This window comes from Meles meles, chromosome 14 (genome assembly GCF_922984935.1).
Source record: "Meles meles chromosome 14, mMelMel3.1 paternal haplotype, whole genome shotgun sequence".
Classification (NCBI taxonomy): domain Eukaryota; kingdom Metazoa; phylum Chordata; class Mammalia; order Carnivora; family Mustelidae; genus Meles; species Meles meles.
The window spans coordinates 20,165,240-20,180,669 of record NC_060079.1 but is presented as its reverse complement, the minus strand read 5'-3'; the positions used below and the strand labels follow the sequence as shown (position 1 = coordinate 20,180,669).

The window sequence follows — 15,430 nt, the reverse complement described above, 5'->3', positions numbered from 1 at the left end:
AATTTAATTGACACTCTCACTCAATGAAAGCTCTTTTAGCTTGAGAAAATTCTATCAGCCTAAATGTTTATAAAACATATGGTACCAAAAATAATATATTGCTTGGGGTGCTATCATTTTTCATCAATATGCCAAATTTTTTTGTGCCAACGGTGTTACTGCTTAATACTACCAATATACCTACTTTTCTCTATTTGTGCCTGCATGAAATTGAAGGTGAACTTGAATTGGGGTTGTAAAAAGGCTTTCTTCTTTGCTTTTGACTCTCAGTTTTATTTAAAAGAGTAAAGCAGCAGAAAATGATTAGTATTTAACATCTTACTGTTGCTTCTGAGGAAAAGTCACAATGTACACCTTTTAGGTAGTGCTTTTATGTAAATTTTCAGTTACCTAGCAAAGCGCTCCAATGCAAGAAACAAATAGTAAATGACACCTCAATGCCTAATAGGTTACTGAATGGTTTTTCATTTACTTATTATTAAAGTAACCCCTGTATAGGTTTTACACTGACACCTCTACAGATTTTTTCTTATGGTTAAATTACAGATCTGCCTAAGCCTCTTCTAAGGACTAGTGACATTTACAATTTTTTAACTTATAAGCGATTACTGCCATTTTTGTAAGGTTATTTACTTCAGAGAAAGATCATATGTTAGTAGAAGGTTTGGAGAGGTACGTTAATTGGTTACACATTTTCTATTTTTGCAGCCTTTGTCTCTATGATTTAGCCTTGATACAAAACTCTTTGCATATTTTTTTAGCAGTTAAAGAACCTTTAAATGTCAACATCTCCCTAAACTTTAAAACTAGAGCAGTAAATTGAACATATTTTAATCGTTGTAAAATTATGAGCTTTTGCTAGGAAAAGTGGAATTTTAAGACAGACATGAGAATTAAACTTACTTATAAATGAAGTCTCTCCCAAGTAACCTCTACGTTTAAGAACGACATCTAGAAATTTGGAGTCTTCATTGATCAAGTAATATTCCTTTTCAAAGGAGATCCAGGCCCAATTCAGACGAAAATGCTGCTTGGTTAATTTGTTTCCACCTGGAAAACAAAAATTTAAAGCCCCTAATCAGTGCGTTCTTGAAGGACCTTACAAATTCCACAGATGACTTTTAACGATGCAACATTAAGAATCACTACAGTTACTTGGTTCAACAAGTAACTCCAGAATACATGCCTGGAGATACAGCTTACCGTTCAGCGATTGTTTTACAAAAATACAACAGCTGACATAACCCTTCGCAAAATCCCTTGATGTTTAGAAGGCAAAGTGGAAAATGGGGAAGGAGCACACAACTACCAAAAGCAATTTCATTTAAACATACAATCAAGTATCCGAGTTGCAGGATGACCCACTATCCACACGGTGCCGCTGGAGAGCAAGTTTTTCTATAAAGAAGGCTGCAAGGCTCATTTGTGATGTTAAAAACATACACACTACTTCACAAATACCTTTTTCTGGTTCACCGAGCAATTGGGTGGAAGGCTTTAATTATAACCACTTAAGAAAAAACAAATATCCCTTCTTCGCCTCCCTTCCCCAGTATACTCCACTCCATTCCTTAGAGCAAACAGACAGCTCTTTTCATTGATTCCATTCTACTCTCAAGATAAGGCTCTCTCCTCCCACCCCCAGGTCCCCACCAAAATGGAGCTGGCTGCCTATCAGGAGAAGGGGAGCTGTGTGTGATCTCTCTAATGTGAAAGCTGGGAGGTTAGGAAAATGAAAAGAGAAATGGTTATCAGCTGATCACTCTGCAGTATTCCTCCACATCCTTTGATCTACACCAATTACTTCGGAGTAGAGTGAGGTTTATAAACAAAGGCATTGGTAATTTCTTTTAAGTCTTTCTGGAAAGGGGTGGGAAAAAGCCCAAATAACAAACACAGCTAGAGGCACTATTTTAATTCTAGTTTCTTCTCTTCTGAGTTCACATAGAGCTGCCCTAGAGGAAAAGAAATGAGACAGGAAAACATAAGAACGTTAATGGATTGAAGGCAAAAAAAAAAAAAAAAAAAAGAAAAGAAAAGAAAAAAAATCTGCGTAAGGGGGAAATACAGTGAGCGAACAAGCACATGAAAGAAGGTTCATCTTGCTAGCAATTCTCAAAACCAAATGTCACAGTGACTTTAAGTTATCAACTGACAAGTACCAAGGATGAATGAGAACACCAGGGCAGCAGGGGTTGCTAGGGAGATTGGTTTTCTTGTTTATTGTTGTTCGAATTGTAAATTAGCAGAAACCTTTTACGCAGCTACAAGGTAAGAGACAAAAAGATGTTGGTACCATTAGATCCTCTAAGTCTTCTATGCAAGGAGTAATTACGAAATTGATTTGTACGGAATTCTTTGTTGCAGTATTTTCTGTCATTGGCTCTCAAGCCCCCAAAAGTTTTTGAGTTTGAGTTTTGTGGTACATCAAATCAATAAAATTACTCAGTCAGCAAATAATAAATGTTGTTGGAATTTTTGCTGAAATCCTTAAGGCACTTCAAGACACGGAAACGAACGGTACTGATGCCGTGAATGGAGTAGTTTGTAAAACGAGGCATTACAAATGTGGCGCCCCTTGGTGCCTTAAATTGACAGGATTATGGACCGTCCCATTTTTCAGTTCATTTTTTAGATAGAAAATATAAAAGGACTGGAGAGCAGGAAGTTCACGCCCCATTTTGTCCTCAGGACCTTATTGTGCCTACCATCTCCGAGACACTGGGTGCTGGTGGAGGAGAGCCCACGGCGGGGAGTCGCCTCAGCTCTTACGTCCAAGGCCTATTTCATTTCCCAAATGCTGTCCGAGCAAGTTTGCTCCTTTAGAGCTCTGTTTTCTCCTCTGGAGCGTCAAAAGAGGTAATATTAATTAATGCCGGCATCAGGAGCGAGAATCAGGCAAGACAACCCACGTCGGCACCCCACGTCGGCACGCAGCGCAGTGCGGCACGGAGACGGCAGCTTCCGGCAAACGTCAGCGTGCTCGCCCCGGCCCCACTGCGCATGCTCAGATCCAGCCCATGTGCCCAGACTCCTGTGGAGCTGCCTGAAGTCCGCTTGCCCTTGGCGCGCCTTTGCCTGGTTTCCCTGCAGCAGCTGCGCGTATCAAGGCAGGACATCCTTGTGATTTCGGTTCATCTTGACCTACCCTGTCTCATCCCCGTTGTTCTGGGCTCTGCTCACTCCCCGATCCAGCCAAGAGCCCGCTGCCCCGTGGATGTGGCAGCTTCACCCACTCCTGGTGTCACCTCTGTCCTCTGGCCTAAAATGACCGCACGTCATTCTTTTGCTCACATCTCCCACTCCTCACGGGCTCCCTCTACCACCTCCCTCATGAAGCCTCCTGTGTGGACTCCAGCCCTCTCATCTGGGTGATAATGCAGATGCTCACTCTCATTTGCAGTTTTGCGCATTAGTGGATAGCCTCTCCTACTGCTTAATTGTACAGATTTCCCAGTTGTACCAAATTGTGCTAATTTTTGTTGGAGATTGAGCGTGGCCTTTCATTCTTTTACTGTTGACGACACTTGGTTTTACTGCCTCTAAAAATATGTTTTGAATTATTGTGTTTACGTCCTACTCCTTGGCACATTTCTTACAGAAAGTAATAGATAAGAAAGACTAGAATAACATTTAATCAATGGAATGAACACAGAAGACGTTTCTAATTTCTCAACTAATTATTACATGAAAACATTTTTTATGCCACACTTCTCTCTCATTTAGGCTGTGGCTCCATCAAGTCCCAGATGTTTCTCCAGACTTCTTGTCATGCGAGGCCAAGCCATTCGTTGTCCATCCTAACACCTACAGCCTCAAAGCCCGTCCCTGCTATAGGGGAACATGCAGTCCCACCCAACTTCTCAGCGTTTTCTGAACACGGTCCAGTCTCTTACAAGTCCTGTCATGCACCTAGAATACCTTTCACTTTTCCGCGACAAGTTGAGCATGCTGTGTATTTCTCTTACCTCTACATTTAGAGTAACTGTATTTTTTTAAAAGATTTTATTTATTTATTTATTTTAGAGAGAAAAAGTGAGAAAGAGCGTGAGCGCATTAGCAGGGGGCAGGGGCTGAGCAGGGAGCCTGACAGAGGCTCCATCTCAGGACCCTGGAATCATGACCTGAGCCAAAGGCAAATGCTTAACCATATGAGCCACCCAGGCGCCCTAGTAATTTTAATTCTTTATGTACATGTCTATGTGTGCCTCTTCTGACTGCCTGAGCGCCTCAGGACTGGCACTGGTCAAGTCATCCTAGTCTCCAAGTTCAAAGTAATGTCTACGACACAAGGAGGACTGAAGAAATCTATATAATAAGTATGATTTTTAGGAGTCGAGTGGCTACTTTGTGACTCCTGCTTGTTTCATTCCTTTTTTTTTTTTTTTTTTCCTGAAACAGTTTTCAGCTTACACAAAGCACATACTTCAGTTTGGACTTGAGACTATTAATGCCTCACCCCTTCAGTAACTCTTGTGTTCAACAAATGAATGTTGGTTGATAGTTCTGAATACCTAATTGCTATCTCTTTTCCTTACATCCAAGAAGAGATCACTAAGCACACAGTTTCTCTCTTTTTCAAATTTTGACACTTTTTAGCTCATTATAGGATTTGATTCTAATCCTTTCCTTGAATATTCTAGAAAATATCACACTTCCAAATATTACATGTTTTAGGAATCTGGAGTCAACGAGGCCTTCCCTTGACATTCTATAAGAAACAGCCCCAGGGCAAACTGCAACACATTCTAGGCCCTTTATTCTGATTCATTTTTCTCCAGTTCTTTCCATAACCTCATACCCTATATAGGTTTACTTTTCTGTCTGTTCACTTTGTCTCCCCCTTTTGTGACTCATGATCCAGGAGGGCAAGGAATCCATTTTGCTTAACTGTTACAAAAATGCTTCCTGAATGAGTTAGACACTCTACCATCTCTGTTGAAAGAAATTCAGTAGTGCTTCATTTCTTGGACAATATATATGTCCTACATAAATGTAACGTAACTCTCAGTACTGGGTCTTTTTCTTGGAAAAAAAAAAGTAATTGTTTTTAATAATACCCTTTCTAAAACGTCCTGCATACTTCTATTCTTAAGCACTATGTGAAGGCTTTAAATGATTACCTATGAATGTAAATCACTGTGATTTGTGTTTATCTAAATGACACCTGCAGGAGTTATGGATGACTCCAGGCCTGTTTAACCCTTCCCTTCCATTGCAAAGTAGCCTGGATGGTCTTGCGAATAACTTACTTCATCTCTACTTAGAAATATGTAAAACATTTTTGGGTTGGTGCTTATGTTCTAGAATGATGAAGGTGCCAGGTTACTGGTTAATCGAGGGTTTCGAGTGACACACAGCTGAACAAGTTTGCCAGGATTTCATATGTCTGCTGCTCTGAGATTTTCCTTGAAATTCAGACACAGTACCAAGAAACGTTGCTTTGTGAGGCAATGACATGCTCTAGGGTAATTGTTTGAGATGCTTAGCATTCACTCTAAACGTGGGCTTTTTAAGTGCATATTTTGCTAGAGAATATGAAGTTAAGTATATAAAGCTTAATGCTGAATAAATTAAATGCTACATCACCTCTGATTTAATATACATATGAATCCCACTGCATTTTAGAATTTGTAAAATCCAAGGTACTATTTCTCATGCAGAAGTGGTACCGGGATCTGAGGGACTAAGCTGCAGTTTATCGCAATTCTTCTTATTAAAACTGACCTTGCACTCTGTATTTTTTCTAAAGAATGAAAAGACACATTATTTATTCATCACATGCCACGTAAACTCCTCTAGAACCTCAGTGTGTGGAAATAATAAATGTTAATACTCTGAATACCAAAAGCTGCAGTTTACTGAATGTGAAATTGCAGGTAACTTTTTTTTTTAAGATTTTATTTATTTCTCTGACAGAGACAGACACACGGAGAGAGGGAACACAAGCAGGGGAGAAGCAGATGGAGAGGGAGAAGCAGGCCTCCCGCCACGCAGGGAACCGGATGTGGGTGGGTCTCTATCCCAGGACTCTGGGATCATGGCCTGAGCCAAAGGCAGACCCTTAAGGATTGAGCCACCCAGGCGCCCCGAAATTGTAGGTGAAATTAACTTAGGAAACTGACACATTTTTACTTCCATTTCATTTAATATTTTATTATTTAATTTTATTTTTATTTCTTACTTTTTAATTATTTTATTACTTATTTTAGTTTCTAAAACAGAATGTCATCTGTAATGCACAAGGAGCGAGTCTCAATGACTCACTGAAAACAAGCTAAAGTCCCTAACTGCATCATAAATCCATAGAACAGGTGCCTGACAGCTGATAGCTACACTCCCATAGGCTTTGTCCCCAAACCCTAACACTAAAGCCATTAAAGGTTTGATGAAAAGACCCCTTTTGAATTTTTCCAGCTGGTCTTTAGGATTCTTCACTTTCTTTTTCAATGGGAACACAGGAGTGTTGGGTTTTTTTTGTTTTTTTTTTTTAGAATAACAAAGAATCCCAACCTTCAATTAGCCCTCCCTAGGAACAGAGCTGCAGGGTTTCTCTAAAGACAATGTACACATCTTCAGTACAAAACCAATGTCAGGACTCTGACTTGTCTTGATCAGGGTGATTTCTGGATGCCCATTTAGCCTTGAAAACTTTTTGTCCAAAATGTTTTCATAAATATTTTTCTTGGAGAAAAGTTAGTTGCTGATAGAACATAATTCTATTTTAGATATTTCTAGCTTGCTAACATTCCATTTGCCCAGAATAAAGTTCAGACTGAAAGCTGAACTCGTAATCAACTCTGTATACAGCCATTTTAAAAAGCTGGATATTGTCCTTTAAATAAGCAACAGAAATAGATATTTATATTAGAAAATATTAAGGCAACAGTATTACCTAATTTATTGGAAAAATTAGAAGACTTGAGTTTTAAGCAGTCTTGTTCTCTTAGAAGGCAAGGACTGTAGTTAACAACCACACAGCTTCCATCAACATCTACGTTATTAATTATAGTGAAAAAAAAACAAAAAAAATAAAGCTAAAATAAGGGATTTGTTTCATTGTTATTTCTGTGCTAGAATAGTCTTTTTTTTTTTTTTAAGATTTGTTTATTTTAGAGAGAGCGAGCATGTGAGTAGGGGCAGAGGGAGAGAGAATCCCAAGGAGACTCCTTGCTGAATGTGGAGCCTCATACAGGGCTCGATCTCATGACCCTGAGATCACAACCTGAGCCGAAACCAAGACTCGGATGCTTCCGTTGTCTGTGCCACCCAGGCACCCCAGGATGATCTTTTCAACTTTGCTTTGCCTTAAATCTTCCATTAAAGAAACTCTCAGAGCTCCCGGAACCCTATCCTCTGGTCCTTCATCAGGTAGATTTCACAGTTTACAGAAAACCCTGGATGCAAAGCTGAGGTCAACCTGTCTTTGAAACAACTCTCCCCCGGGCACCTGGGTGGCTCATTGGGTTGAGCCTCTGCCTTCCGCTCAGGTCATGATCTCAGAGTCCTGGGATCCAGCTCTGAGTCTCTGCTCAGCAGGGAGCCTGCTTCCCCCTCTCTCTCTGACTGCTTCTCTGCCTACTTGTGATCTCTCTCTGTCAAATAAATAAATAAAATCTTAAAAAAAAAAAAGGAAGAAGAAGAAAGAAACATTCTTCCCCTTGCCTTGGAGAGTTGACATTCAATGATGGGAGATGGCAGAAATACACAGATAAGCCTATAAGCTAAAGATTGACAAATGCTGTGGGAGAGGCACTGATAATGAGCTGTGGGAGTTCACAGAATGAGGGTTTGCTTTAACCTGAGGGCATCAAAGACAAATGCATAAAAGAGATAGTGTTTAAATGGGGCCTTAAGTACAGGGTTGTATTTGGACAATCACAGAGATGCGTGGGATGGTGTTCCTGGAAGATTAGGTATAAGAACAGAGATAAGAAACCTACTAAGAAGGAAACTTCAGTGAATTCAGTTTGGGAGAAGTTCAAGACATTTACTATATATTCATTTCCTTCTCTTTTTTCTATGGGGTATGATTGGATAGTAAAGACAAAGAGGAAGTGATCAAGATGCTTTAAAATCTTCCCCAAGTGTTGGGGGTGGGGGTGTGTGTTCCTCCTGCTGTGACCCTGCCCCCCAGAGATGAAGAATCTTGACCTAAAGGCTCTTCTGCCTTTGTGTGACTGACAGAGCTCCTCAAGAACTCAGAAGACCCAGAAACATTGTCAATAGAGTTTATACTTTTGTAGGCTACTTAATAATTCTGTTTTTGTTCAGTAGTGGCTTTTGATAACGGATATATCATTTCTTCCCTCCATCTGTACACCCACACCCCGCATGCCCTCACATTCCCACTGCTTTATTCATTCTGAAAAAGCCTCAGCACAGAACAAGGTGTCTGATTCACAGATGCAGAGACGAGATAGAGAAACACCTGGAAAGAGAGAAGTAGTGTGCCAAAGACCCAGAGGTGGAGAGAAATACACGCAGGACACACTGACCGCATGTGGTGTAGGCTTTTAGGCTATTCTCAGGAAAGGCTCCTAGAAGCACATCGTTCATAACCAAAAGCATAAATGGAGCTGCAAGGTCTTGGTCATTGTCACATGACCTGTGGGGAATGGCGTTGGAGCATGGATTAGTTCACACTTTTCTGCAGGATCTAAATAAGAAGTTTCCAGATAAGGTGGAGGCAGGGATGGGGCTGGCAAATAGACCTGTGTTCCCATTAGAACCTAAGATAATTCACTTTCTTACATGGAGTTTGCCTCCTTAGGGACATGATTTATAGACCCATCATGGGTTAGATGACGGTATTTGCACATGATATTCAAAAGAGTTGCATTCCTATTCATCAACTATACCAGACGTTGATAGACAGCGGATGCCTGTTATTCCTGGATTCTGTATTTGCAGTTTCGTCTACTCACTAAAATTTATGTATTTATGTACCCCAAAATTGGTACTCGCAGGGGTTTTGTGCTCATCTGGGGACACTTGCAGAGCAGCCTTGAAGAATCTGCCTTGCCTGATGCTCTCTCTGCCTTCTTGTTTCATACAGAACACTAGGGTCCTTTTCACAGTCCACTTAGTGCCAAACTTTCTGCATTTTTCTGCTTTATATTGGTGATCTCACAGATTAAAATAATGCACAATCATAGTGCCAAAGTGCTGTTTAGTTTTCCTAAGCATAAGGAAGCTGTGACGTGTCGTATGGAGAAAATACATGTGTAGCAAACTTCTAGAGCTTGGGTGCTCAAGTTTAATGTCAATGGATCTATAACATATAAAACAAGGTTATGTATTGACTGGATAACAAAAGGTTGTGACCAGAAGCTTGAAGGGAGCCTTCCTCTGTGTTTCCCCCAGGAGTAATCATTCAACATTTGCTGTGATTATATAGAACATGAGTACTGCAAATAACAAGAATCAGTGTCCTTAACTTAAAACATGCTACAATAAGTTAAGCCTTTGGGACAAGACAAAACAGAGCACAAGGAGTGGAATAGTGTTCTGAGTGCATACACATTTCGCCTCCCTTTAGTCAACCCTTTCCCTGGCACAAGAGCAGGAGCATGAACTGAAAGGAACCTTCGCTGCCTTGTCAGATGGGCAACGATGGCCTCCCTCCCTGGACCGGATAGCATTAGTCTGTAGACATAGTGTGGCTCAGATGTAAAGGGTGCATTTGTTCCCGCGTGGCTACCTGCCATATTCTCAGAATATACAGAGAAAATTTATAGGATGATTTTTTAAGTAGGCTCCTTGCCCAACGTGGGGCTCTAACTCACAACCTTGAGATCACAGGGCACATGCTCTCCTGACTGAGCCAGCCAGGTGCCCTGATCCTTTTTAACCTATAGGAGAATAGTACACACTAGATGAGTTCTGATTGCAGAATACCTCCTAATCCTGCTAGAGCGTCTTAGAATAATTTGTTCTGGGATCTTGGTTTAAGCACAGCCCCCATGTGGGATTCATGCCTATCTATGTTTTTTTGCAGAACTGGAGTAACAGACCCCGTGGAAGCTGACTTTCTTGGACTATAAGGAGCCTTTGGAAAAAGAGTTCATTATAATGACGTGGATGCATCAGGCACAATAATGTAGACTCTGTACAAAGTCTTAAACATCAGAGCAAAATGGAGATTCAGAGTGCAGGGTAAGGGTGTTACTCATCTCTTATTCATGCCCAGGTTCCTGAATGAACTTTTGGTTCCCAAGGAAAGATACAACCGTAAGTGGAAATATAAAGAGGTACTAAATTAGTCTCTTTCATATCAGGTTCCAAGCAGCACTCTTTTGGACATCCTTTTCATTTGCTACACAATAATGGAAAAGTTCACCACTGCTTCCCATTCCTGGTGGCTCCTGGGACCATAGGCAGGTCCCTGCTTTGGGGCAGTTGAACACAGCGACTGGGATTCCAGGTGGAGCTATGATGACATTGTAGGGTTGTGCTTCTTGTGGGGATTACCCACCCTTGAGCAGAAACATGGGCCTGACCAACCAGAATTGGCACAACACGGGCATGGACCAATCATAAGATACCCAGGCCAAAAACAACTAAAACTCACTCCAGTACAGGTGTCAATGGGCTGAATGTCAGCTTTGCACCGTGGACCTTGAAAATTCTTGCAGAGGGGTGGACACAATGGGTCCATGGTCAGAGTCATTTTGGTAAAAATATGCACACTATCTCTATGCATGTCGCAATAATAACCTTGCCAATTAGGTATTCCCACATCCTATGAAGAAGGAAAATACCGTCAGGCTAAATATTCACTTTAAGTTCTCAAGGATGTGATACATCTGGGATGCACACGCAGCTTGCTAGTATTCCTTTTATACTTCCTGAGTAACCAGATTACTTCGTTTAGGTCTGTATTCTTTTTTTTTTTTTAAGATTTTATTTATTTATTTGACAGACAGAGATCACAGAGGCAGAGAGGCAGGCAGAGAGAGAGGAAGGGAAGCAGGCTCCCTGCTGAGCAGAGAGCCTGATGCGGGGCTCCATCCCAATGACCCGAGCCGAAGGCAGAGGCTTTAACCCACTGAACCACCCAGGCGCCCCTAGGTCTGTATTCTATTTACAGATGACTCTAGCTCAATTTTAATTTGCTCTAATTGAATTTATAAATGAGTGCTCTAGAAGAGAAGCAAACCTGAGGATTTGAGTGTTTCCCCTCTACCAGCCGCAAACCTTCTCATGCTAATGCGTAGTGAGGCCCTTGAATGGTAAGAATCTAGTGGGAAAACAAAGAGTATAAAGGACAGTTTCCAAACATTTGAGACTGCATCATAGAAAAAATTAACACAGGCTAAGGGTAAGATCCCCTTGTTTTATGAATGAATATGGGGCCACCGCCAAAAGCCGGGGAAGCTGGAAGGAAAACCCTTCCACGCTAAATGAAGTGCTCCATCAGGCCACAGCTGGGTCAGAGTGGCAAGCCTAAACCTGCAAATCCTCCCTGTTTCCTACTGCTTGCTCCCTTCCCCCAACTTCAACCCCCCCAACCCCCACCCACTACAAGGAACCTAAGGTACTTATTTTTCATCCCCTGTAACAAAAAGAAAAGAGAAAGAGGAGAACCATGAGTTTACATTTCCAGTTAACCTCAGGCTTAAAAAATTTTTTCCTTAATCTAAATTTGATTTAACTGTGCAGTACTCTGCCTTCTTAATTAGAAGTTTAAACCCAGTGGAATGAATGCCTTCACTGTTGGTATGCACGTCCGGGATGAGGAATTGAGGTGTACCTCCGCAGAAGACAAAGGACAAAGAAAACACATAATTGCAAGGTGAGCCCTCATTAACAGCATGTACAAGGTACTCGATGATCACATGCAATCGAAATTAAAAGCTAACTTAGTCATCTCAATGCTGTGCTCTGAGTGGCCAAGGAAACGTTGTTCTGAAAAATGAAAGTGTGATGCCGTGCTTTAAACAAGAACACAAACTAATTCAAGAAATGATCATGCAGGTGAACAAGTCAAATATAAACTTCAAGCATTTGAGGAGTAAGAATGACGCCTGGATTGCACATTTGCATATTTTGTCCCTACCAAATTTGACCAAGGTCCAGAAAGCTGTGAATAAGTTTATGAAGTAGCCATTGGCAGAAGAGGAGTAAACTCCTAGGGGTTTTCAGGGCTAGTCCAGTGGACTTTTTATTTAACAAACTGTGATTTCAAATATTGTTGTTCTTCAGCTTAATATCATAAAACTTGTATGCTTAAAGCAGTATGAAATTATCTATATCTATCTGTCTATCTATCTATTTTAAAATTTTAGATGGGACTTAATTATTTTCTCTTTAAAGAAGCCCAGAGGGGCGCCTGGGTGGCTCAGTGGGTTAAAGCCTCTGTTTCCGCTCAGGTCATGATCTCAGGGTTCTGGGATCCAGCCCCATTTGGGCTTTCTGCTCAGCAGGGAGTCTGCTTCCTCCTCTATCTCTGCCTGTCTTTCTGCCTACTTGTGATCTCTGTCAAATAAATAAATAAAATCTTAAAAAAAAATACGCCCAGAAATACTTTTCACCTTGTTTTTTCCCATTAACAAATAGAATTTTAAATTTTTAAAAATATTTATTCATTTTTTTTTAGAGAGAGAAAGCAAGAGAGCATGTGCACACAGGAGGTGGGGGAGGGGCAGGGTCAAAATCCTCAAGCTGAGTCCAACGTGGGGCTCTATCTCACCACCCTGAGGCCCCAACCTGAGCTGAAATCAACAGTCACTTAACCAACTGAGATACCCAGGGACCCCAACAAATAGATTTTTTTAAAAATCCCCAAACCCTATGCTTTCATAGAAACAATAACTGCTTTATCAAAAGCTGAGTTGAGTTTGTCAAGAACATCCACACCCTCTCCTGGCTCTGGGGAAAGGAAAAAAAAAATACAAAACAAAACACCTGGTGCAGCAAGACTTTTTGCACACACTGCCTGAAGCAACAAATTATATAAATTTATTAGATCTCTGGCAACACATTCTTAAAATAAATTTAATAGCCTGAGGGTCTCTGTTCAAACCAGAGCCTAATTCCTTTTGTGGCGCCAGACATCTCCCCCCACCCCAAGGAAACTCTTGGGAGGAAATGTAAGCAGTGCTCCCAGCACCTCTTGGAGTAACCGGTTTAGCACCATTTAATTAATTCCCTGTGAAGTGAGGTTGTTTTCTAATTCCTATTTGTATTACCGCCATACACAGTACCATAACACACAGCCATTGCAATTAACCAGACTTACAGCTGGAGCTAGATTTTGGGTTATCTTTTGGAAAATGTGTTGTATCCACATTGAGACAAAAATAGAAAAGAGAATAAAACCCCAGAAGTGCCTTAATCTGCTAAAAAAAAAAAAGGAAGAAATCGTCTTTGACCTAAATTGTTTCTATTATTACCAAAATTTATTTAAATCTGATGGCCGGGAAGGAGGGATTAAGATGGAAAGACAGCGTAGGAGCCATTCTAGGAATTGAAATATGATGAGTGAATGTTCACTTAGAATCCTAGGATGTTAGCTCTTCACTGAGAAGAACTCCAAGACACTTTAGAATTAGCCTCTTGCTACTGGTTTGTTTCTTTGTTTGTTTTTTGTTACTGTCGTTTTTAAGTCTTGAGTTCAGATGCATGTTCATAGGTCTATTTGAGCTCAGCAGTCAAGATTTAGAAGTTTTAGATTTCTAGACATAAAATTTGAGGAAAAATGTGGAATCACCTCTGGTTTCCTGGCTATTGCTCCTGTGCCAGACTATACAAGCCTTGCCTTTGAGGTTTGCCAAGGAAGGAAGGAGAGAGGGAAGGAGGGAAGCCTGAAGGGGAGACAGTGGGGAGTGGGCGGCGCAGAATGAAGTAGAATACCATCCATGTCCTATGTTTGTTTTGTTTTCATTTATTTCAGATTAATTTTACAAAGCTAGCTTTTGTACTTAACTTGCCTATTATTTAATTAATCAAACCCTTTGGTGACCACCTTGATCCCTTTAAAATTATTCCAGGGCCACAAATACAGGCCTTTTGGGTGATTTTACTGTCTCTGATTAATATAAAAGCCCTTCTTTTGCATATTTAGCTGCTAGAGGGAAAAAAAAGATACAACAAGTATAAAGACAAGTTGGTATGGTCTTAGAGCAGCACACTTTGTAGGAAAAAGATTTAGCCAACATACAGCCATACAACAGTGGTGTTGTTTCTGGTTTTTTTTGGAACAGAGCTCAAGCACATGTTGTGACGTTCAAGGATGGTTCACATATAGTCCCCTCTGTAAGACCTAGACTTTAGTAAGGAGGCAGACCAAATACCTTACATAAGCTGTAATACAAAATGTAAGCTAAACCCGCAAGCGGGCAGTACCTGGGGCTCAGAGGAGGGAAGGGAGGCCGTTCAGTTGGGGAGACCACTAAAGTCATGGCACAAGGGGTACTGTAGAGGGACATCGGAGGATAGTGCCCCTAAAAGGGAAAAGGAATGACAAGAAAACAGGTACAGGAGGGGCGCCTGGGTGGCTCAGTGGTTTAAGCTGCTGCCTTCGGCTCAGGTCATGATCTCAGGGTCCTGGGATCGAGTCCCGCATCAGGCTCTCTGCTCAGCAGGGAGCCTGCTTCCTCCTCTCTCTCTCTGTCTGCCTCTCTGCCTACTTATGATCTCTCTCTGTCAAATAAATAAATAAAATCTTTAAAAAAAAAAAAAGAAAGAAAAGAAAACAGGTACAGGAGAAGGACAGCATGCGTAGCAAAGTCCGGATTTGCAGGGTTTGCGGAAGCAAAACAGGGAAGGAGGAAATAAACAGCAAAGTGAGGGACTGATAAAGGACACAGAGTAGAGAAAGATGTAATCTGAATTCTGCCCAAGAAATATGAACTTGGGAGAATTAGTCAAGGATTCGTATGAACAAAGACAGACAGGAATTCAAGATACCATTCAAAATACCCCAAAATACCTCCTCCTGAAATGGATTTTCTGCCAGTGGAAGAGAAAGTCTTCATTATGATGCAAATGAGTCTATACATATTGCTGTAAGGAAAATACAAATTTTGTCCACAATAAAAGAGTAATCCTTAGAATATTAAAATTTACCCACGAACAAATCAAACGGCTAAACAAAGATGCCTACCATAAGCAGTCAATATCAGGAATACTTGAACTAGAAGATTGGACATAAACTTTTGCCAAACTGCCACATCAAAGAACTCTTTCTTACTACAATTCTTTTGGAAACTAACTTTGTATGAATGGAAGTCAAGAAAGAAGAAGGACCCTATCCTCCACAGAACTTTAGCAAAGTTCTACAGTCTACATTTTCTAATAAGTATGTTTTAGAAAGACACGGTGTTTTTTTAAAACTTAGAAAAACTTTATGCTGTGTTTAAAAAATAACTTACAACTTGGGTACTCTTGCTTTCAAACTAAATGTAACTTCCTGGTTAGAAAAATT

General features: G+C 40.7%; 1 protein-coding gene across 1 annotated transcript in view; it reads right to left on the bottom strand.

Moving 5' to 3' along the window:
* The window catches only part of FREM2 (FRAS1 related extracellular matrix 2), a 160,849-nt gene that overhangs the window by 86,925 nt on the left and 58,494 nt on the right, over positions 1-15,430 (bottom strand). The window contains exon 3 of the mRNA XM_045978235.1: positions 904-1,050. Within this exon, the coding sequence (XP_045834191.1) occupies positions 904-1,050 (147 nt within the window). The remainder of the gene's footprint in view (positions 1-903; positions 1,051-15,430) is intronic.